Here is a 22,599-nt window from a genome sequence, read left to right on the forward strand (position 1 = left end):
CAAACTACATTTTCTAGAGTAGTTTCATTATTAACGTCTTAAACATCAGCAATTTACTAAAAGAGATTAACATCTATATTCTCTTCCTCGGCAGCACAGACGCACTGTGCATCGTACTCGTTATTCGCTACTTACTGGCAGGCCCGTAAAAACCGTTTGGAAACAGCTGAATAAACAAACATATTTATTTTTTATCAACCTACAGGTTATTATTGCAGGCGAAAAATTTCAACCTTATATTCTGAAGTCCTGACACTTCGCCGTGTAACTCAGATGTCAAAAAGAGAAAAGATAACAGAAGCTTTTTCAAGCTTCCCAAATATCTCACATTATTAGCCAATTCCCTATTTCGTCTTTCTGCTCCTCTTAAAATTTAACTTATATGATCACCAAAGTCTAACTCATAGAAAAAGTGGACCAAAATCAGTACTCCCAATTTCCTTCAAAAATCATCAAAATAAGTGATCGGATCTAAACAAATAAGATTGGGCAATCAGATCTAAGGAGTAAGAGTAGGCTTTGAAGATAAGGCGAAAAAAGCCCCAGTTTTCATTATGTGGCTATTAGAAGAGACAAGATCCGAGATAGACACACAAATAAAAAACAGAACTTGAAAAGACACAGTTAAGAAAAACTTGGATACGAGAAAGTGCAAGAAGAAAGAGAAAGCGAGCTGCCAGAGAGAAGGGAATGAGAGATAAAGAAAGAAAGAGAGATAGACAGACAGACAGACAGAGAGAGAGAGAGAGAGAGAGAGAGAGAGAGAGAGAGAGAGAGAGAGAGAGAGAGAGAGAGAGAGAGAGAGAGAGAAGGAGCGAGGGAAGGAGGACGTGAGGGAAGGAAGGAGGGAGGAGGGGAAGGAGAGAGGGAAGGGTTGTTATTAGCAGAGTGAGAACATCTTAGTAAGAAAATCTGTCAAAAAGTGATCAAAAACAACAGAAAAAGAGAAACTAAAAATAGAGACAGGGTGTTGGCAAGAAGAAAGCGAACAGAAAAGGAGAGAGGAAAGAAGCTACAGAGACAGAGCATGAGAAAAGCAGAAAACATGTACACAACATATGGAAAGACAAAAAGCGAGTAAAAATGCGTGAGATGAAGGTTCGCTAAACGAACAAAGAGAGACGAAAATTGGGGCGTTAAAAAGTCAAGATGAAAAAAATTAAACAAGTCAAGATGACTTGTTTAATTTTATTCCTCGTTTTGCAAGCGTAATATAACCTTTTATTTAGAGAAAAATCTGATTTGAATCAACCAAAAAATTCAATCAACTTGCCGCATCTGGAAAACAAAACGAAAAGCGCGAAAAAGAATTTTTGTTCATATACAGTTTTATACTCAACTTTAAAACCACAGTAAAAAAAATCATTCCGCTAAACCACTCGCTTTTTTGCATCACTTAATGTTTCGGACAAAATTAGTTCTCCAATTCGATTTCAAAATCATCAAAATCGTAATCAGATATTAAGAAAAAGACAGCGTCCCAATAAAATTAAAACTATTTGAAGATAAGGCGGACAACAGCCCTAGATATAGCTATGCAGCTATTGAGAAAGACAAGATTCGAGATAGAGACACAAATAAAGCAGAATTCAAAAAGATAAATTTAAAAACCTTATATACGCGAAAGAGACCAAGAGAGAAAATGCAAGCGAGCGAACGAGAGACAGACAGACAGAGAGAGAGAGAGAGAGAGAGAGAGAGGAGAGAGGAATGAAAGGAAAAAGGGAGGGAGAGGTGAAGCTGCAAGTGGGGGAGGGAGGAAGTGAGGGAGCAAGTGAGAGGCAGGTTCGAGGAGGGACGGGGGAGGTAGTAAGATAGTGAGGGAGAGAGAGAAAGAGAAGGAGGGGTTGTCAGTAGCAGAGTGAGAACATCTCTAAAAACAAACAGTCAAAGAGAGAGAGAGAGAGAGAGAGAGAAGAATGACCGGAACAGAAACCTAAAACGCACAGGATGTTGGCGAGAAATTGTACTAAAAAGGAGCGAGAAAAAGGCTACAGAGACATAGCATGAGAGGATCAGGAAAACGACATACGTGGCATAAGAGAAAAAGAAAGAGTTAGCTAAAGGTTAAAGGTTAGCTAAAAGAAAAAAGAAACAAAAATAAAACAAACCCGGCAGATTGCCGGAAAAAAACCGCCGTTGATTCCCGTAACCAAGATTGGGATTGAAAAAAGAAAAAAAACTATTGACAGAAACGATTTTTGTACACAAACATTTTGAAGTGCGAACTTTTTTGATGTCATTTTAGAGCTGAACATAATCTGTTTCGCAGTGAGACCACACAGGGCATAGTACCAACACCAAGATGGCCACTAAAAAAGTTTGAGTAAAAGGCATCTAAAATTGGGCTTTATGGATTAATACCGTTTCTATTTCTGATTTGGTTTTTTGATACAGACTATGTTCATTTTGATTTGCATTACTGAGAAACTGCTGTCTAAGAACACAATTTTAGCAGAATGAGAGTAGAGTGAAACTAGTCTAGAGAAGTCAAAAAGATTTCACGCAAGGTATTGAAAAAGCTGTGAACTAAGGTAAAGCGAAAATATTTTTATCCGACAAGGTAAAAAATGGAAGCGCTATAATAGCCGGCTGAGAAGCTTAGGCGGCTATAAAAAATCAACCGACTAGCGACGGATGAATTGCTCTCGAACGATAAGCTGGTTGGAGGCACTCAATTTAGCTGTGTAACTTAGAAATTTGGTTGATGAAAAACTCGTACCGGATAGGGGCTCGAACTCGCGACCTCCAAGATAGCATCTTAACCACTAAGCTATAGCCACGTTGTTACTCAACCCCTAACAATCACATTTGTTAACAAATTTCATTTCAACAGACTTCATTTCAGAATGAGAGCAATTGAAGCTTGCAAAATTCACTTGAGAAGTCACCAAATGTTCTACAACAAAAGCGCGCAAAAATGCCCAAGCATGAATGTTTCATAAAAAAGACCAACACGTTTACAATAATTAATTCGTTCAAGAGCAATTGAATAGTCAAGATGACATACTTGTATAATTTTATTCCTCGTTTTGCGGATATAAGTTTATACCTCTTGGCTTTTTGGAAGCCGCTATGGGAAAAAACAGCCGAAAAATTGCCGGAATAGCTGTGAAAGAGTATACTTGCGCGCGGTGTCATAGAGAGAGAAAGAGATATAAGTTGAAAAAGCTATCAGCGCCGCTCGAAAAGCTATGTGAAAACATTCAGCGGTAATTTAATAAAACTTGTTAAATATCAATGCGCAGAAGCCTTTTCATTAGGCACCTTTATTACAAATATGAGTTCCCCTGTACTTAATTTAATTCTAATTTAAGTCACGTATGATCAAAATCTAATCACGCAAAATACATTCGTTAGAGAGAGTGAGAACTGATGTTATGCGCGCAAAGCCAATTGTGAGAGGAAGAAGTCATTCAGAAAATCAGACCTTTTCAGCTTTGCTGTGTAAAACGAAAAAATGTGTCAGACAACGAAACAAAAAACATAGCCTGAAAATTTCCGGAAACGACTCGAAGAGTCGTCTTCGTGAAAGAATTACCTTATAAATCAACTGTTACCTACTTTGCAGCTATAAAAACATCCAGCAAATTGTTAATAACGCTTGTTAAAAATCACTCCTCAGAACCCTTTTGAATAGGGAACTTAATCACACATTTGAGTTCCTTTGACTTCACAGCAATTCAAATTAAACTTAAATTTTAAAGTGCAAAAGTCAATTTATTGAGTGACAGAAGTCAGGTATAATCAAAACCTTCTTACGCAAACGAACTAAAAACTTTTGATAAATAGAGTCCGAAATGCCCTCACGCGCGCAAATTCCATTAGTGAGGGGATGAAGTCATAAATAGTAAGTGACTGTGTGATCAAATAAAAACGAAAAAAAGCGTCAGACGACGAAACAAAAAAATAGCCAGAAGACTCCAGAACCGACTCTAAGTACACATTCTCTTAGGCTCCCAGCAATCACTCGATGAAAAAAATGAGTATATTACTTAAATCTACCAACAACTTTGAAACAATAACATACAAAGGATAACATGAGAAAGGCCAAAAAAGATAGCTGGAAAAATTCAGTCCCAAGTGGCTCCACTGAAACCACTATTGCCAAAATATCTTGCAACAAACTTGCGTATCTTTAGAGAAGTCAAAAAGATATCACGCAAAATGTTGAAAAAGCGGCAAAATGAGGTAAAGCGAAACATTTTTTTATTCGACGAAGTAAAAAAATAGGAGCGCTATAATAGCCGGCTGAGAAGATGAGGGCGGCTATTAAAAAACTGTTACGGCATACTCCATTGGCCTCAAACTAAAAAATAATCATTTGCTTTAATCGAAACCTTGCTTACTGTTCACTCAATTGTCAAATTGTTGGAGAAATACAACAACCTAACTTATTAAATTATCGCTCTTCATACGATGATGATAATAGATAAAGAGTAAAAAGTTTTGCTTAGTTACAATTACAATTCACAATAAAAATCAATTTTAAAAAACTTTAACAATTTCATGAACTAATTTTTATGAAGTTATTACGGAAATTACAAACCACTTTACTTTAAACAACATACTTTAATTTAAATTGGACGGATACAGTAGTGAGCCCAAAAAGGTGAAACGATCAAAAATTTGCAACAACCAACCGCCGTCGGCGATTTGATCGCCAACAACTGGCCTGTCGCTGCCTTTTAGTTTAGCTAGCTTACTGATCAGAAAAGAGTGATAGGTCTCAAAACCCTCCTATACATAGTAAAACAAGGCATACTCCATTGGCCTCAAACTTCGCCAGTTTAACCCATTTAAGAGGACTTCGTTTAAAAACAGTTAAACATTGCCGCCAGATTGCAGAAATATAGTAGCAAAAGGACTGTTTAGTCCATGCTCAACGGACACAAATGATGACAAAAACAAGATCGACAATACGGTAAAGATCCACCAAATTCTATCCTTATTTTCATATGAAACTTCAAACATGCCCTTCAAGTGATTCCTATATCTAGCTTATCTCTCAAATCAATTTAAATTATACCAATAAAATTGTCGTAGAATGGCCTGCTTTGTAATGAAGAAAAATCCTGGTTGAAATCGTATACAAGGCTTACATTTTCATTGAAAATATTGAAGCAATTAGACTATTACGGACAAGTGACAACTTGGGCAGTACTATCTGAAATATTGGAAGCTTGTCAGCAACTATTCTCTTCCCCCCTCTCCCGTGAGTGCAATATGACAATCCATAATATTTTCAGTGGTTTATATTGATAGTAATTAGTTTCACCCCCCCATATGAGCATACAAAAACATACCCGGCAGATTGCCGGAAAATAGCCGCTGTTGATTCCAATAAGCATGATTGGGATTGAAAAAATAAGAGATATTGCAAAAAAAATTTTTGTTCAAAAACATTTTTTAAGTCCGATTTATTTTGATGGCATTTCTTCGTAGTTGAACATACTTCTGTTTCTTAGAGAGAGGCTACAGGGGCTACTATCAATACCAATAAGCATTAGAGATGGTAACTAAGACTTATAGTAACGACGTTCAAATAGCGGGCATCTAAAATTGGGCTTTATGGGTTTATCCCGTTTCTACTTCTGACTTCAATTTTTTATACTGACTCTGTTCATTTTGAATTGCTTTGCTGAGCAACTGATGTTCAAAATCACTTTTAGCAGAATGAGAGAAGAGAGAAACTAGTCTAGAGAAGTCAAAGAGATATCACGCAAAATGTTGAAAAAGCGGCAAAATGAGGTAAAGCGAAAAATTTTTTTATTCGAAGTAAAAAAAAAATAGGAGCGCTATAATAGCCGGCTGAGAAGATGAGGCGGCTATTAATAAGCATAAGAGATGGTAACTAAGACTTACAGGAACGACGTTCAAATAGCGGGCATCTAAAATTGGGCTTTATGGGTTTCTCCCGCTTCTATTTGTGACTTCAATTTTTTATACTGACTCTGTTCATTTTGAATTGCTTTGCTGAGCAACTGATGTTCAAAATCACTTTTAGCAGAATGAGAGAAGAGAGAAACTAGTCTAGAGAAGTCAAAGAGATATCACGCAAAATGTTGAAAAAGCGGCAAAATGAGGTAAAGCGAAAAATTTTTTTATTCGAAGTAAAAAAAAAATAGGAGCGCTATAATAGCCGGCTGAGAAGATGAGGCGGCTATTAATAAGCATAAGAGATGGTAACTAAGACTTACAGGAACGACGTTCAAATAGCGGGCATCTAAAATTGGGCTTTATGGGTTTCTCCCGCTTCTATTTGTGACTTCAATTTTTTTATACTGACTCTGTTCATTTTGAATTGCTTTGCTGAGCAACTGATGTTCAAATTCACTTTTAGCAGAATGAGAGAAGAGAGAAACTAGCCTAGAGAAGTCAAAATGATTTCACGCAAAATGTCGAAAAAGCGCTAAAATGGTAAGGCGAAAAAAAGTTCGACGAAGTAAAAAAAATAGGAGCGCTATAATAGCCGGCTGAGAAGATGAGGGCGGCTATTGAAAATGCTACCTCTCGATCGCTATGAAGAAACAACTCTTGATGAAATCTCATGCTCGATCAGCGAACTACGCAATTCCAGTCAGAGGAATACGAGACATCGAAAAACAAACAGCGAAAAATCGGAAACAAATTAGAAAATTGTATAATTTTATTCCAGTAAGAACTGCGATGTATGAAATCTTGAACAGTCAACTCTTAGTAGAAATACCTATACAAAAGCTCTAGTTTAAACCTCAAAAACAAAGCTATTGCCAAAAGCTTGATTTAGATGAAATAGGCAAATAACTACAGATTAGACCAAAATGGGATTAAAATTTGATTACAATTAGCACAATTTTTAGATTTTAAATTCACTGTACCCACTAAAAAGACTAAAAACAATAAAAAATCCCATAAAACCAACTGAACAAAAAACTACCGTACTCCTGTACATAATATACAAAATATAAAAACAAATATATATATATATATATATATATATATATAATATATATATATATATATATATATATATATATATATATATATATATATAATATATATATATAATATAACAAGTCCAAACATTTGATAATGCAATTAAAACATCAAACAACACAACCAGAGAGTCAAACCATAATAGGCTCCCAAAATTTCAAAAATTTTAATTTACGCAAGTTCTTTCAATCGAAACACTATTTTACAATACAAAAACAGTTATCAATTGGTTGTTGATAACTAAATTAGTTGTCGCTTTGAATCACAATGAATGCAATAAAACTAAACAACGGCTCAAAAATTAATCAAATCAAAATTGATCATGAAAAAGACTCGAGACAGAACAATCATCAAACGAAAAAAATCGCATATTACCAAAACCAAGGCCTGAGAATATTCGCAGAAAAAGAGTGTCTAAGAAAATTGCGAGAAGTTAAGCTAGCAAAATCTCAGTGCCGTATTATATTCAATAAAATCAATTGCAAACAGACAAAAACTTTAACGAAAAAGACTAAAATTATTAGATCAAGTAATGAATTTTCAATTTAAAAAAAAGCAGAGCGAATAGAGCTATGGGTCTAAGAAAAACATTAGAAAGAAAAAAAGCTAGAATGTGGAGAACACGTACATTGTGAAAGAGGAAAACAAAACTAATTCGCAAACTCTGAAAATTAAATTGGAAACTCTAATTAAAAATCAAAATAAAAAATAACTGAGGCAATAACATGGAATTTTTTGTTCTTATGGAATCAAGGCTTAAAAAAATTACATAGCCATCGTCCTTTCTCAGTAAAAAAATTAAAGAGATCAATTGTGAAACAGTAAAACAATTTGAAAAAAAATTGTTCAAAATATGTTAAACATTTTCACTGAATTCCAACGAATTATCGCCAAAGACAATTCAATTAGTAAAAAAAAAAGAAAACAAAACACATCGATCACGCACCAAAACATTTATGGTAAATAAACTCAAAAATACAAACAAAAAACTTGAGAAACCTTTGACAAAAACCTTTAAAATCGGGATTAGTTTGCGAACGATTTTATAAACAAAAAACCCCACGTCAAAAAGAGGCATCCAATTCAGGGATTATCAAAGACTTTGCCTTACTTAATAATTTGGTTTATAAAGTCCGCTCAAATACCAAAAAATTAAGAGATACATAAAAATACCAAAAATAGACAAAAAATTGAGAAATATGTGCCAATTTCGCACTGAGACGTATTATTAGGCTCTCAAAAACATTTTGGTATCCATTTCAGATGGTTGCATATTCATGCAGCATCGAGCAAAATTTACTTCTACAAACAAACCAAGTTAAATTTAAAAAAAAAATGAGTTAAGTGGACGAAAAAAGGCTAAAAACTGCCATCTATAGGCGCCAATCTCTCAAAAATTCTTGTAAAAGTCAAAAAGTAATTCACTCAACGCAGCGGAGCAACAAAGAACTTCTCTCGCTCAGAAAAAGTTAGTCAACATGTCAATTTTACTCACTTTCACTATTAGGTCAAAACACCGCCTGGACAAAAAGTACTTCCAGTGAAAAAAAACATCACCGACTAACGTCGGGCGAATTGCTCTCAAACGACCAGCGATTGGTTGGCTTTGTCGGTAGCCAGCCACGGTTTAGTGAGGCTTGCTTTAGCTTGATTCGACACTGCAGCAACTTTTGGTTTTCTCGCCTTGTTTGTAAAAAAAACAAATACAAAACTTATAAATTAAAAAATTTGAAAGAAAAGCTTCCAGATTTTGCAATGAAAAATTTCAGAACATTTTTTTTCTCTCTTGAGTTATGTCAAGTAACCCATCTGCAAGACTTGAAAAGCTTCGTTGCCAGTAAAGATAGTTAAACTCAGAAAAGGACAGTAATTAAAAATTTTCCATTCCATTAATTTTAGTAACTAGTCAACAGCTTATCATAAAACCTTGGAGGAGGTCCCTAGTACCCTGGTGCCGGAAGAAATGATAAAATACATCAAAAAGATTAAAAAAAACTTGAAAAAACTGCAAATATTTTTTTGAAAATTGCTGATATTTAAATCTTGAAAGCAATCCATTTACTCTAAAAGCTATGCAGTAACCTATAATCAAACACTAGAGGACGCTATGTGGCTCTTGAGGCTGGAGAAACCTAAAAAATGACAAAAAAAATTCAAAAAAACTTTAAAAAAATTGCAAGTTGCATAAAAAACTGCTAAAATTTGTGATAATAAAGTTCAAAACTAATCCGAGGCCTAAAAAATTTTCCAGTAACTTATTATCAAACCCCAATGGAGATTTTCTGTTAGGCTGGAAAAACCTGAATGAGAATAAATTTCAAAAAATTGAAAAAAAAGTGCAAATTTTGTTTAAAAAAAATTGCTAAAACTCGGGGTGTTGAAATCCAATACATTTATAAACTATACAGTTAACTATTGTCAAACACTAGAGGAGGCTGCTTGGCTCTTAAGGTTGGAGAAACCCAAAAAACGACAAAAATTCAAAGAACTTGAAAAAATGGAAGAAAAATGCATAAAAAAATCGCTAAAATTTATCATATTAAAAAATTGAAAGCTATTCCATGGCAAAAATCTTTTCAGTAACTTATTATCATACCCACGTGAATAAGGAAAAATAAATGACAAAAAATTGAAAAACTTTGCTTGTTCTGCCAAAAAACACTAAAATTCGTGATAAAATTGGGGGCTATTGGGGAGGGAGGGGCGTGGGCGACAGACGGGTGGTGAGCAACAGCTCGAGGGGGGGGGGGGGGGTTGTGAGGGCAAATGTGGGGGGGGGGGTGAACCCCCAATGTTGACCCCCCCCCCCCCCCCATTTGCCCTCACATCCTCTAATAACCGCACTTCACACCATAAGTATAAGTCTCCAAAATAGTTTGAGCTGCAAGGCTCTAGGAGCACTTAATGCCTGCTGGGCGCTACCTGTTTATCCCGTTAGGACGAAAAGTCAAAACAGTCAGACGAAAAATCGGTCAAGCGAAAAATCGCATAAAAAGACCGACAGGACCAATATGATTGCTACAAACTTCATTTGAGAGCAATTAAAAAACCTTAAGAAAACCAATACTCCTCTTCGAATCGTAAAAAAACCAAGAGCACCGCAATATAGCTCCGCTCCGCTTACAGCTTCGCAGCTATAAAAAACACTTTCAGCAGAAACTGCAAGTTTTCAATCCCACAGCTTCCGACTTTAATGTCCGCTCCATTTATCAAAAGAAAATATAATCGAAACAGATCGAAACGATATTTGAAGTGCATAACTGTTCCGATTAACTGCTGTCAGTAACTTCAAACACAAAATCAATGTCGTCCGAAAATGAATCTCAGTGCAACATTTTTTAACCTAAACAGACAAAAACAATGGAATTTCCGAAAAAATAAGCAAACTCTTTTTGTAAGTAGTTTTAAAACAAGGCGGCTCGTTAATGTGCGTTCGCACATGATGTTCCGACCCGAGCTCATCTACATTTTTGACTAAAATGTCAACCAAATCAAGAGATAACAAAAATAGATGTTTGAGTTTAAAACAATCGTTACACATTCTATCTACTAATTGAATTACTAATGCCATGCTTCATTACAGCACCAACGTGACCTGACATTGAAGAGACTAGAAAAAAAATAGCACCAACAAAATTTTGGCGGCAAAAAATGAATATCTAAATTTAAAAGCACCTGGTAACAACGTCAAAATGCAGTCAGATAAAACCTTAACTACACAAGTTTACCTTTTACTAACTATACAGCAGATGAAAAGTTTTCTTAACGAGACTAGGTAACAAGCCGACAAAAAGAACGAACAGTGAGGCGAAACTTAAAAATTAATCAACATTTTTTGCACCAAGAAAATTCAAAAATCTTAAAAAACATTGGTTTTTAATAAAAAAATCCTTGATAAATTACTAAAAAGTCATTACAAAACCAAAAGCACCCGTCTGTGGTCAGACTATGCCATAGAAACAAACTAAAGAGAAACTCAAAAAATTACAAACGATTTGCGAAAACACAAACCTTTGCTACCATTAAAATCAATACCTATCATCTGAATATGTATTTTTAATTCAGTTGTTATTTCTGCTATTTCAGTTGAAGGATTTATACTGAAAGATTAAATAAGTTTACTTGGGCCACATTTAAAAACCATTGGGATCTGTTATTACGCGATTGTTCTGAAGGAAGAGAAAAAGAAACGCAAAAAATGGCCATTCAATAAACGTTCAGAAAAACGAAACAACAGTGGCACATAATATCAATATATATGTTATTTCTTGAAATACACGAAATTCGATGGGACATCTGATTGATGAATAGAAGTTAAATTTGACGAAAGGAACCTATTCGCTATATACTGAATGTTTCGAGCAACATCATTCATTCAGTCCTCAATTACAAGCCTATGAGATCTGTGAGCAATTTACGGCTACCTAAAGAACAAAAACAGCGAATTCAGGAAAAAAAATTGAGCGACAAAAGGGTCGAAGGCATTAAAAAAATGAACTTTTCACTAAACACTCTTCAATTTTAAATTAATTTTTCAGGAGCAATGGGAAAACCTTTTTTATCAATATAATTTCAAAAAATCAACAAATATAAACAAATACATTAGACGCACGAAAATTGCGGGAAAACACGTATTATCAACGCCATTAAATTCATTAGCCTTCAACGGAAGCCAGTATATACAATAAATGATGCCTCGAGGGGACAATAAGTTTTTTTGCCAATCGTATTTCATCAATAAGACCTTACAACAAGTTAATGACTATGAAAACAACAACAGAGAGAGGCAAAAACCACAAATTCAGTAGAAAAGTGCCTGAAGAAAATGTCGAAGCAACTCAAATCATAAGCTCTTCCCTGAAAACTTTATTTATGATCCGTTGAACTTCTTCCCTAAACCAATAGGGACTCTCAGCAGTAAGATGATGTGATAAGATTTCAAAAGGATCGAAAAACAAAATAAAGTACCCAAAAAAAATATGAATTCTCGTGGCATTGATGTTTTAAAACTAATAGGTAGAAGATAAAACCGCTAACCAGATTAATTTTGGCTATAGTAGAACGGAAATGGATTCTGTTAGAACCAACAATGACCAAGAGTATTCACGAAAAAAAATTAGGAATGGTTGAATTTCAAAAAAGTTTCGAAAAATTATTTTTAAACCCTTAACAGCCAGTAAACTCAATCTTTCATCGGAGCTCAATGACGATGCTCAGATATAACCCATAGGGAGGAAAATGATGTCTGTCATGCATAGATAGTTAAAAAGACATCACAATAAGTCTTATGACAGAAAACAATAACAAAAACAGCAAAAACTAAAATTCAGTAGAAAAATGCGAGAAGAAAGTGTCGAAGACAATTAAACCATTAGCTATTCTCTGAAAACTTTCTCTGTGATCCACTGAACGTCCTCTCTAAGCCAATTGGATTACAATAATCTTTGGATAATGTGATAAAGAGTTCAAAAGTGACCAATAATTCAAAAAATCCAAAAAAAAAATTTAAAAAAATTGAAATCTTTGTCATTGAAGTCATATAACCAATAGCTAGAAGATAAAACAGCTAAACAGAATATTTTTAGTCGCAGTAAAAAGCAAGTGGGTCCAGTCAATACTGAAACTCACTAACAGTTCAAGAAAAATTTAGGAATTGTTATTGTTCAAATAAAATTTTCGAAAAATGATTTTTATTTTAACAGACATTAAATTCAATAGCTTTCAACGGAAGTCAATAAAAACGCTCAAAGATGCCCCGGTGGCAGTACATTTATGTTTGTCATGCATAGGTATTCATTATGAGATCACAGTAAGTATAATGACTATTAAAACAACAAAAAAAAAACAGGAGAAAACCAAAAAATCAGTAGAAAAGTGCAAGAAGAACGTGTCGAAGCCATTTAAACCATAAATTTTTGTTTAAAATTTTTATTGGTCATCCACAGAACATCGTTTTTAAGCTAATGGGAACTGTCAATATTTGGATAATGTGATAAGATTTCAAAAGTAACCAATAATACGTAAAAATCCAAAAAAATTTTAAAAAATTGAAATTTTTTGTCATTGAAGTCATATAACCAATAGATAGAAGATAAAACCGCTAACCAGTTTAATTTTGGTTGCAGTAGGAAGGAAGAGGGTGCTCTCACCCCTGGACTGACTTACAATTCACTATAATAAGATTATGATTCTTTAATATTCAAAAAAAAATTCGAAAAATTATTTTTTAAGTCTTAACAGCCATTAGCCGCCCCCTCAATGAAATAGACATGTTCACTTAATTCTCATTATGGAACATATTGCACTGTTAGTCAATGAATCCCTACCATAGGACTCCAAAAAAGATAGTAAAACTTCAAAAAGAAATTCAAAATTTCATTCAAAATTACGAAAACTCAGAATCGAAGCCAAAAAAAAACATGAGCAATTCCTTGAAAACGACGTTTTTTGTTCATTGCGCTTCATTCGACTATAAAGGAGTTTTGTCATTAATAGAACGTCGATATAAAATGTGACTTGTCTCTAGGTGACTTAAAAAAGCAAAAAAGAGAAAAGTTTTATTAAAAAAAGGGCTCTCAATTAGAGTTCGATTTTTTTTTGATAGTGAACTTCCCTATGAGACCAGAACTAGTCTTTCTATCGCCTTGCATTCAACTTTTACGAACTCAAAATTTATTCTTTTTATAGAAATTTGAATTAATGTTTTCCTAAAAAAGATCTTAGTTTGAAGAAAATTGTACTAAAAGTGAACAATCATGCTAAAGATCCCATTGTTCACACAAAACTTCAATCCTCGATAACTCCTCGAAAAAAACGAAATTCAAAAAAATCTTTTTACTTTTGAATTCTACGCTGGACCAGCTTTTTAATGATACCACTCACATTTCTCTACGACGAATATATCGATCGGCCAAAATTCACTGAACAAAAAAAAAACCCATTTGAGTATATAGTTCCTTCCCCCACAAGTGGGGTCGGAACAATAAGAGCTGGCCTTTCGCTAGTCTTCCAGAACTAAACCTAACTCAAAAAGTTTTTTTCTGTACTATGGATTATCTTAAACCTATGTTAGCCTAATTTAGCATCTATCGTTGCTTTTGAATTTTCTGGGAAAAGATTAAAACCCATATAATGTGAAAGAAAATATGAAAGTGTAGATCATGTTAGAAAACTATGGTGTTCGCAGCAACCTCGCTCCAGGCCAGAAGAAAGGCAAGTTAGAACCATTGAAAAAATAATCTTGTTTTTGGAACCAAAACAAGTTTAATGTCAACAAAATTTGAACAAAACTTATCGGACTAAAAATTCCAAAACTTCATATCATATTTCTTTAAAACCAAATAAATTGATCCAGAAAAAAATACAATGATTATACAACAAAAACGGTTTTTTTTCTACAAGCAGCATTTTCTGTTCCAAATACACTCCAACAAAATTTTTGATCCAAGATAAAGACACTCCACCAGTACTCATTAAAAAAAGTTGAGTAATCACATGATTGGAATAATTAGCAGAGTATTTACCCAGAGTTGTTTCCATTGAAGCCCGATCCAGACAATCCCTGACACGAGCCACCGGAGCCTCCGGGAGAGCTGGAAGATACCTTCAAATGAAACATTTCGCTATAGAGACTATCGAAAAGGATCTCTGAGGTAATTCCGTTCAAACGATCTTTAAATGACTAATGCACAAGAGTTTCCAACGCTATAACTCGAATATATAGGGACTCGAAATGTCTTACTGTGGGTCGTTTGAATGTCTGATGTCCGGGTACGATCACTCTACTCATGGAACAGAGAAAGCCAGTCATGTTTGCCCACTCCTGCAGAAGATCGTACACTTGTCTGGGAACGTCACCTAAAAGTGTCACTGACAGATGACTATTTTCACCAATTTTTTTATAATTATGAGTACAAACTACTGATAGAGTTCACGAGAAGCGCTCCAGCACCGTGTTTCAAAGTCGGGCAAATGAATCAAGACATCTTCTTATGGGCTCTGGTGCGCAAAATTACTTTCAGCTAAGCCAGCCTTGCGTGTGCTTTAAAACGTAATAAATGAACATTTGATCATTATCACATGCAGCAAAGGAAAAGCAATGGCATTCGAATACTTTCTTTCCATATTTTTCTGTAGACAGTCTTTATCCAGGTAAAAATATATATAAATAACCGCCACCTAACCGCGCCAAATAAACAACTGTACTATACTACCAATTTCCACTTCAAGTAACCCAAACTCATAAGTAGACAGAACATAACGACATTAGCATCTTGTTTCTCACAGTGTTTCTCATCATACACTTACCAGACTGGTGTATGATGATGCCGCCAGCAGTGGCCTCCTCTGGATTCATCTTGTCGGCCTTCTTTGCACCAAGCGCCAACAGGTGCGAATGGAGATTGTCCCACTTCTTATACGTATTCTCCCACGCCTAATCAACGAGCTCAAACTTATTCTTTCCCACTCAAAACCAGCGTGAAGACTATTCCCATCAGCAAATGGTTCACGTCGCTCAAAACAATGTTTCAGAATCTCAAGTATTTGATATATAATTTAAGGGAAAAGAATCTTGACACTAAATACTTGGGACAAAATTCCAAAAATTCGCCAACATTTTCTAAAAACTTAACACGTCAAAGTTAAAACAGCTATAAATTGATTCGATTAGATAGCTTCACTTATACCTCAATAGAAAGCCGGCATGACCCGTCATTTAATTCATAGCAAGCAGATTGCCTGAAAATAGCTCCCGTTGACGCACATCGGGATTGAAACAGAAAAAAATCGACCGACTTTTTTGTTTTCTCTTTAGTGTTAAAAGGTGTTCTAATTAGGCGTGCAGTTTCAGTTAGATTCTAAAAACGATACTTAATTCAGTTTCTAAATTAAAGCTATTAAAATTAATACTGATGTCAGCTAGCAATCACTCTAATGAATTTTGATAACCTAATGCACTACGACTTAATGACCGGACTTTATCTGTTTATCCGGTTTCTTTTGATTTTACTCTTTTGACATTGACCGAATTCACTAAATTGCGTTATTCAAGGCGTGAAAGAATTAAAAATCTATTCAGTTGAAACATTGAGTGAGGTAAGTCAGAAGTCAAGCATGAAAATCGTGACCTATGTAAAAACTGAAAACGTGATTAAAAGTTCAGCTAATTAAAAAACATAGCAGGACAAGTCCTGAAGTACAATTCAAAGAATTTTCATTGAGTAAACAGAAAACTAGATCTAGAACTGACTATGAGTGAATTGGGATAACCATTTCTAAAAAAATCAAATCAAAGAATTAAAAAAACAGCAAACCAATGTCAAAATGCCGGATGTTGACAAAAAACCACTAGCGAGGAATGGAAATTTGGTTGAACCAAAACACTAGGTCTAGAATGAACTATGAATGGCATGGCAAAAATATTTAGCAAAAAAAAATCGGATCCAAAAAAATGAAAAAACAGTACAAACCAAAGTGAAATTGCCGCATGATAACAAAAAACCACTAGCGAGAGAACGAATTTTTGTTCAAACACCATTTTCTCACTCTACTTTAAAATTAGAGTGAAAAAATTTTACGCCGCAAAACCACTCGCTTTTTCGCTCCACTTCCTGTTTCGGCGTGACCAAAATCACCACTCCAATTTGACTTCAAAAATCATGAAAATGTGCGAACAGATCATTAAAAAAAAGACAGCGCCCCAATACAATTCAAATTCATTGAATTGTAATAAAAAAGGAGAGCGCCTAAATAATAGCCGTTGAGAGGCTGGCGGCGGCTACTAGAAAATCACGAAAAATACTGTCAACGCTAAGAACTTTCTTTTAAAACGAATCATGTCTAAGTCATTATTAAAACCATTAACTATTCATCATTACTATCACATATCCCTCATTACTAAGCCGATTAATCCTACAATTAAGCAAGACAAAATAAACAAAAAATGTGGAATTCATTTTACAATTCATTGAAGATTTCACAGTGCCTCATTGGAAAACCGATGAGACCCGTAAGTAATGAGCCTCAATAAAGTCACAGCTACAATTTGACATCAAAAAATGAAGAACGTGTGAACAGATCATAAAAAAAACAATTCATTTTTGATATATCAATTTTCAGCTCGTAGCATCATAGAGAAGTGAGTCTTTTTTTCGCAGTTGGAAAGAATTTCCCATCTACCTTCTATCGATTTCTTTAGATGCTATGCGTAACGGAGCCTAGAGACTGGAACTGAAACAAAGCACGTGTCACTTCCTGCATTACAATTCCAGAAAAAAAATTAAATGCTGAAAACCAGAAGATCTTGAATCACCTGAGATTACTACAACTTATTTGCCGGATGGAAATAACAACCGATCGCTCGGAAGCTCTATTAATGTGAGTTATAACATTACAACCTGAATGATCAAAATCATCAGTACAATTTGATTTCGAAAAGTGTGATTACATTCAGAAAAAGCACGAACGTGGTAAAAATTTTGCAAAACGGCATAATCACCTCCTATGAATTGAGAGAAGATCACTCATCAGAACAGAAAAAAAATATAGGATTAACAAAACATAACGGTCAGACTGCCGGAATAGACTTGTATGCTGTATAATGCAGAAAGAAACCGATACCGAAAAGAGTTGGAAAAAAGTTGTCGCGGCCAACTTTTATTCAAAGGCGGTGTACATTTGAGAACAGTTCTGGGTGCAAAAATTTTTGACGACGAAGAATCTCGAACCCCCAACCCCCACCGTAACAGCTGTATGCATTAACCACTAGGCTACAAGTCCCTTACGTTTTTTTATATTACAACCAACTTTCTTTGTTTTAGTAACAGACATAAATTCTGAATTCGAGCAATTTAGGGCAAGCGAACAGCAAGAAATCAAGCGTGAAAAGTGACTAAAAACGTGAAGCAACAGAATTTTCTAGAAAAAAAATATAAAACAAAAAAGAATGTCAGAAGACGAAATAAAAAAAAGAGCACCTCAATATAGCCTCGCTCAGCTTACAGCTTCGCAGCTATAAAAAAACCAAAATCTCAAATTTCTTTTTTAAAATTGCTATAGCGCCCATGAACTTCTGACAACGTCTTTGTTCAAATCAATCACTGTCTATGCCATGGAAAGCACAGAAAAAAAAGATAAATTAAAAACAACGCCGAAATGATAAGTCTAAAAAAGTCCTGTTTATTTAAATGGAAAATGCGGAATCGAAATTTGAGCTGTTTGATCTCAGAAACCCAACCCTACGTTTGGTCCTAGAAAGCAAATGCAAAAAATATATTCTGAAATACACAATAAAACATACCCGGGTGATTGCTGGATAGTAGCCAGCATTGATTCCTTCCCAAAACCCCGATTTGGATTGAAAGAACAGAAAATTAAATAAATAGTACAAAAACAAGTGACAACTAATCTGATTTCACATTGGTGACACAGGGGATAGTATCAACACCAAAAACCATTGGAGACGGTAACTAAGACATATAAGAACAAAGTTCAACTAACGGGCATCTCAAATTGGGCTCTTATTCCCCTATTATCATTGATTTCGATTTCCGAACAAGAACACTGTTGACGCTAAATTTTTTTGTCGATCAACTGGTGCTGAAAATCACTTTGAGCAGAAGAAAAGAAGAGTTAAGCCAGCCTTGAAAGACAAAGATTTCACTGAAAATATTGAACAATATGTAAAGTAAAACGAAACAGATTTTTGCTCGATGAAGCGAAAAAAAAGAACATACCCGAATTACAACACAAGAGATAAAAACTCAAGACCTGAGTTATGGCCTCACTAGAAAAACCGGCTTGGAAAGTCAACAGAGAGCACACTAAAACAAGCATGAATGGGAAAAGTGGAAACCTTACTTTCTACTTTATAAAAAAATTGCTACCACTGTCATTAAACCCATCGACAATATTAAATAATTGCCATCAACTTCGTTCAAGAGCAATTAATACTTAGAGAAAACATCACATCTCTAAAACAGAAAGTTTTTACTAAAAAGGACAACAAACAGGAAATTGGGTGAATTTTTTAAAAAGCGTGTCATCAAAAAGTCATTCATCTACGTGACTAAAAAATCATTTCTACCTATTAAAAAATTCTCACTGATTGGAAATCACATGGCAACTTTAAATTCAACAAAGAAATCGCGCTGCAAAAAAAGCAATTGCAACAAAAGAATATCAGTAAACTTTAAATCAAAATAAATGGCATCAAAGCCAAAAAGTCATTATCCAAAAGATGTAAAAAATTAAATATGGTGCAGCTTAGTCTGAATGGAAAGCCAGTACGACCTGTCTAAAATGAGAAAAAACACTCTAAGAACTCAAAATTAAATTTTCTTGCAAAGCAACTGTTCTCAAAAAACGAAAAACTATAAAAATAGCTTCAATTTTGTTAAATAAAAAAGTCTACAAAACCTTCAATGAATAGAACTAGAACATAACCGAATAACGTCGGGCAAATTGCTCTCAAACGATCGGCGAGCAGTTTGCTTCGTCAGTAGCTAGCCACGGTTCAGTGAGGCCAGCTTTAGCATAATTGAAGGGGCATGAGGTGAGGGTAATAGATAATGACATCACGCCACATAACAGCAGCTGAAATGCGGCAACAACAAAGAGTTAAAGAAAAAGGGAGAGACAGAGGGAGAGAGACATAGAATGTGCGAGAGATAAAACGTGAATAAGACAGATAAGGCAAGAAAATTAAACCGACAGAGAGAACTAGAAAAATTTTCCATGAACCATTTTTTTGTCTCTGGAGTTCTGTCATGTAACTCATCAATTGCAAGTTTCAACAAAATCTTTCTAAAATTCGTTATATTAAAATCTTCAGTTCCCTTTCATTGTCTCAAAAGACTATCTAGTATCCATATTTAAAGCCTTAAATAGTTTCACTGGCTCAAAAAGATCCATAAACTTGGAAAAAAAATATCCCGAAAATTTGAAAAAAAAATTATCAAAAAATTGCTAAAACTCGAGTCATTAACAAATTGATAACTATTCCATTGACTCAAGAAATTATGCCGAAGTTTATTATAAAACCTTGGAGGAAGTCCCTGATGCTAGAAAAAAAAACAAAAAAGTTCAAAAATATTCAAAAAACTTGAAAAAATTGCAAAAACGTTTTTTTCCTTAAAATTGCTTTAATTCGTGACAATAAAATCTTGGAAAACATTCCATTACATCTAGAAACTCAGCAGTAACGTGTTATCATAGCCTAGAGGAGTTTTCGTTGCTCTTGGGCCTGCAGAAAGCTAAAAGATAAAGAATTTCAAAAAATTTGAAAAAAAACTGCAAATACAATATAAAAAATTGCTTAATTTCATGTTTAGAACTTTAAAAACAATCCACTACATCTGGAAAACATGCAGTAACCTGTTATCAAACCCCGGAAGAGCTTTCCTGGCTTCTATGGTTGAAGAAACCTTAAAAAATAAGAAAAATTTTTGGGAAAAAAACTTGAAAAAAAAAACAGCAAAACTTTATAAAAAAAAACAATGCTAAAATGTGATATTAAAAAGTTGAAAACAATTTCATGGCCGATAATAAATTTCAGTAAATTATTATCAAACACTTGCTCCTGGTCAAAAAACAATTGTGATGTTCAAATGTTGAATCATTCGATAACATATAGAAACTATGAAGTAACTTATTATTAAATCCTAGATAAAGTTCCTTGGCTCTTGAGGCTGGAGAAACCTAAAAAATCTCAAAAAATTTCGAAAAAATTGCAAGTTTTATTTAAAAAATCTGCTAAAATTTGTGATATTAAAAAGTTGAAAACTATTCCAAGGCCAATAAAAAAATTTCAGTAATTTACTACCAAACACTTTTTTGGCCCCTGGGTATGCAAAAACTTAAATAATGACAAAAAAATGTCAACAAAAAATGAAAAAATGAAAGTTTTCTCAAATAAACATTCGATGCTAAAATGTTGAAAACTATTTGATTACTACCAGAAACTACGCAGTAATCTATTACCAAACCCTATATGAGGTTTTTCAACACCCAGGGCTGATACAACTCAAAAAATGACAAACTTTCAAAAAAAATTGAAAATTGTAAAATTTAGTATGTGATCGTCAGTAGCTAGACACGGGGGGATTGTGGGTACACCGTGGGGCTGATGGGGAGGGTAGGGGCAACAGTGCAGTGGGGGGCAAAGGCGCGGGGGTGGAGGCAATAGTATGGGGAGCAACCGTGGGGGTCTCAACCTCTAAGAACACCATTCACATGATAAGGATAAGTCTCCAAAACTGTTTGAGCTGAAACAGAGCTGAAAGGCTCTAAGAGCACTTAATGCCTACTGGGCATTACCTGTTTATTCCGCTTTAGGGACGAAAAGTCAAATGAGTCGGACGAAAAATTGTTCAAGCGAAAAATTGCCTAAAAAAAGACCAACAGGACTAATATAATTCCTATAACCTTCTTTTGAGGTCAAAAAAGTATAACAAGCAAGCAAACCTCGAAAAACAATATTTAAAAAACAGGTCAATTCAAGGTAAGGAAAAAAAATGTTATAAAACCGCCATATATGAATTTAAAACATTTAAATGATTTACTGAAACTCAGTAGAAGGACAAGGAGACCAGTCAAGAACGACACGAAAAACATAGCCCACTAACGTCGGTGGAACTTCTCTCAAACAACCGGCGAGCGGTTGGCTTTGTCAGTAACTAGCAATAGTTTAGTGAGGCTAGCTTTAGCTTAGTTTAAGGGGTGAGAGGTGAGCGCAGCGGGGGGATGCATGGGGGGCAACCTTCAAAAGCACCCTTCACACAATAAATATAAGTCTCCAAAACAGTTTCTGTGAATCGCGAATCGCATACTAGGCTAGTGAGCTGAAAAGCTCTATGAGCACTCAATGCCCGCATGGCGCTACCAGTTTATCCAGTTTTAAGGACGAAAGTCAAATGAGTCAGACAAAAAAAAATGGTCAAGCGAGAAACCGTATGAAAAGAGAACAGCAGGACTGATATAATTGCTATAAACTTCGCTCTTGAGGCTAGAAACCTAAAAATGACATTGCAAAGTTTTTAAAAAATATTGCTAAACTTTGCAGTACAAAAAAGTGAAAAATAATCCATGGCCAAAAAATCCAGTAACTTAATATCAAACACTAACGGATGTTTTCTGACCCCTGAGGCTGAAAAAACTGAATAATGACAATGAATGTCAAAACAATTGCAAGTTTTGTCACAACGCTAGAAGTCGTGACGGTAAAATCTTGAACTGCCCAATACCTCTAGAAACTTTACAGTAACCTATTGTCAAACCCTAGCGGAGCTTCCCTGGCTCCTGAGGCTGGAAAAACAAAAAAAATTACAAAAAATTGCTTGTTTTTGTTTTGATTACCTAACATATAGCTCTAAAAAAATGGTCAAAAAAAGTACGTAAGTCTTGCAAAAGACCTTCCTCAACTTTACCCAGCCTCAATTTTAGACTCGTCTAAAAACTTTAACCGACTAACGTCGGGCGAATTGCTCTCAATTGACCAGAGAGCGGTTGGCTTTGACAGTAGCTAGCGTGGGTGGGGTATCAATTTTTGAGAACCGCGCTTCAGACCATAAATATTAGACTCCAAAACAGTTTCTGTGAAACGCATACTTGGAAACTCGTGAG

General features: G+C 34.8%; 1 protein-coding gene across 1 annotated transcript in view; it reads right to left on the reverse strand.

The window, feature by feature from the left end:
- Positions 1-22,599, reverse strand: part of LOC142347999 (neurofibromin-like) — a 634,373-nt gene that overhangs the window by 152,161 nt on the left and 459,613 nt on the right. The window contains exons 18-20 of the mRNA XM_075399163.1: positions 15,286-15,412; positions 14,720-14,835; positions 14,502-14,581 (exon numbers count right to left, since the gene is read on the reverse strand). Of these exons, the coding sequence (XP_075255278.1) occupies positions 14,502-14,581; positions 14,720-14,835; positions 15,286-15,412 (323 nt within the window). The remainder of the gene's footprint in view (positions 1-14,501; positions 14,582-14,719; positions 14,836-15,285; positions 15,413-22,599) is intronic.

The sequence above is a fragment of the Convolutriloba macropyga genome, chromosome 10, assembly GCF_964194025.1.
Source record: "Convolutriloba macropyga chromosome 10, txConMacr16.3, whole genome shotgun sequence".
Lineage (NCBI taxonomy): Eukaryota > Metazoa > Xenacoelomorpha > Acoela > Convolutidae > Convolutriloba > Convolutriloba macropyga.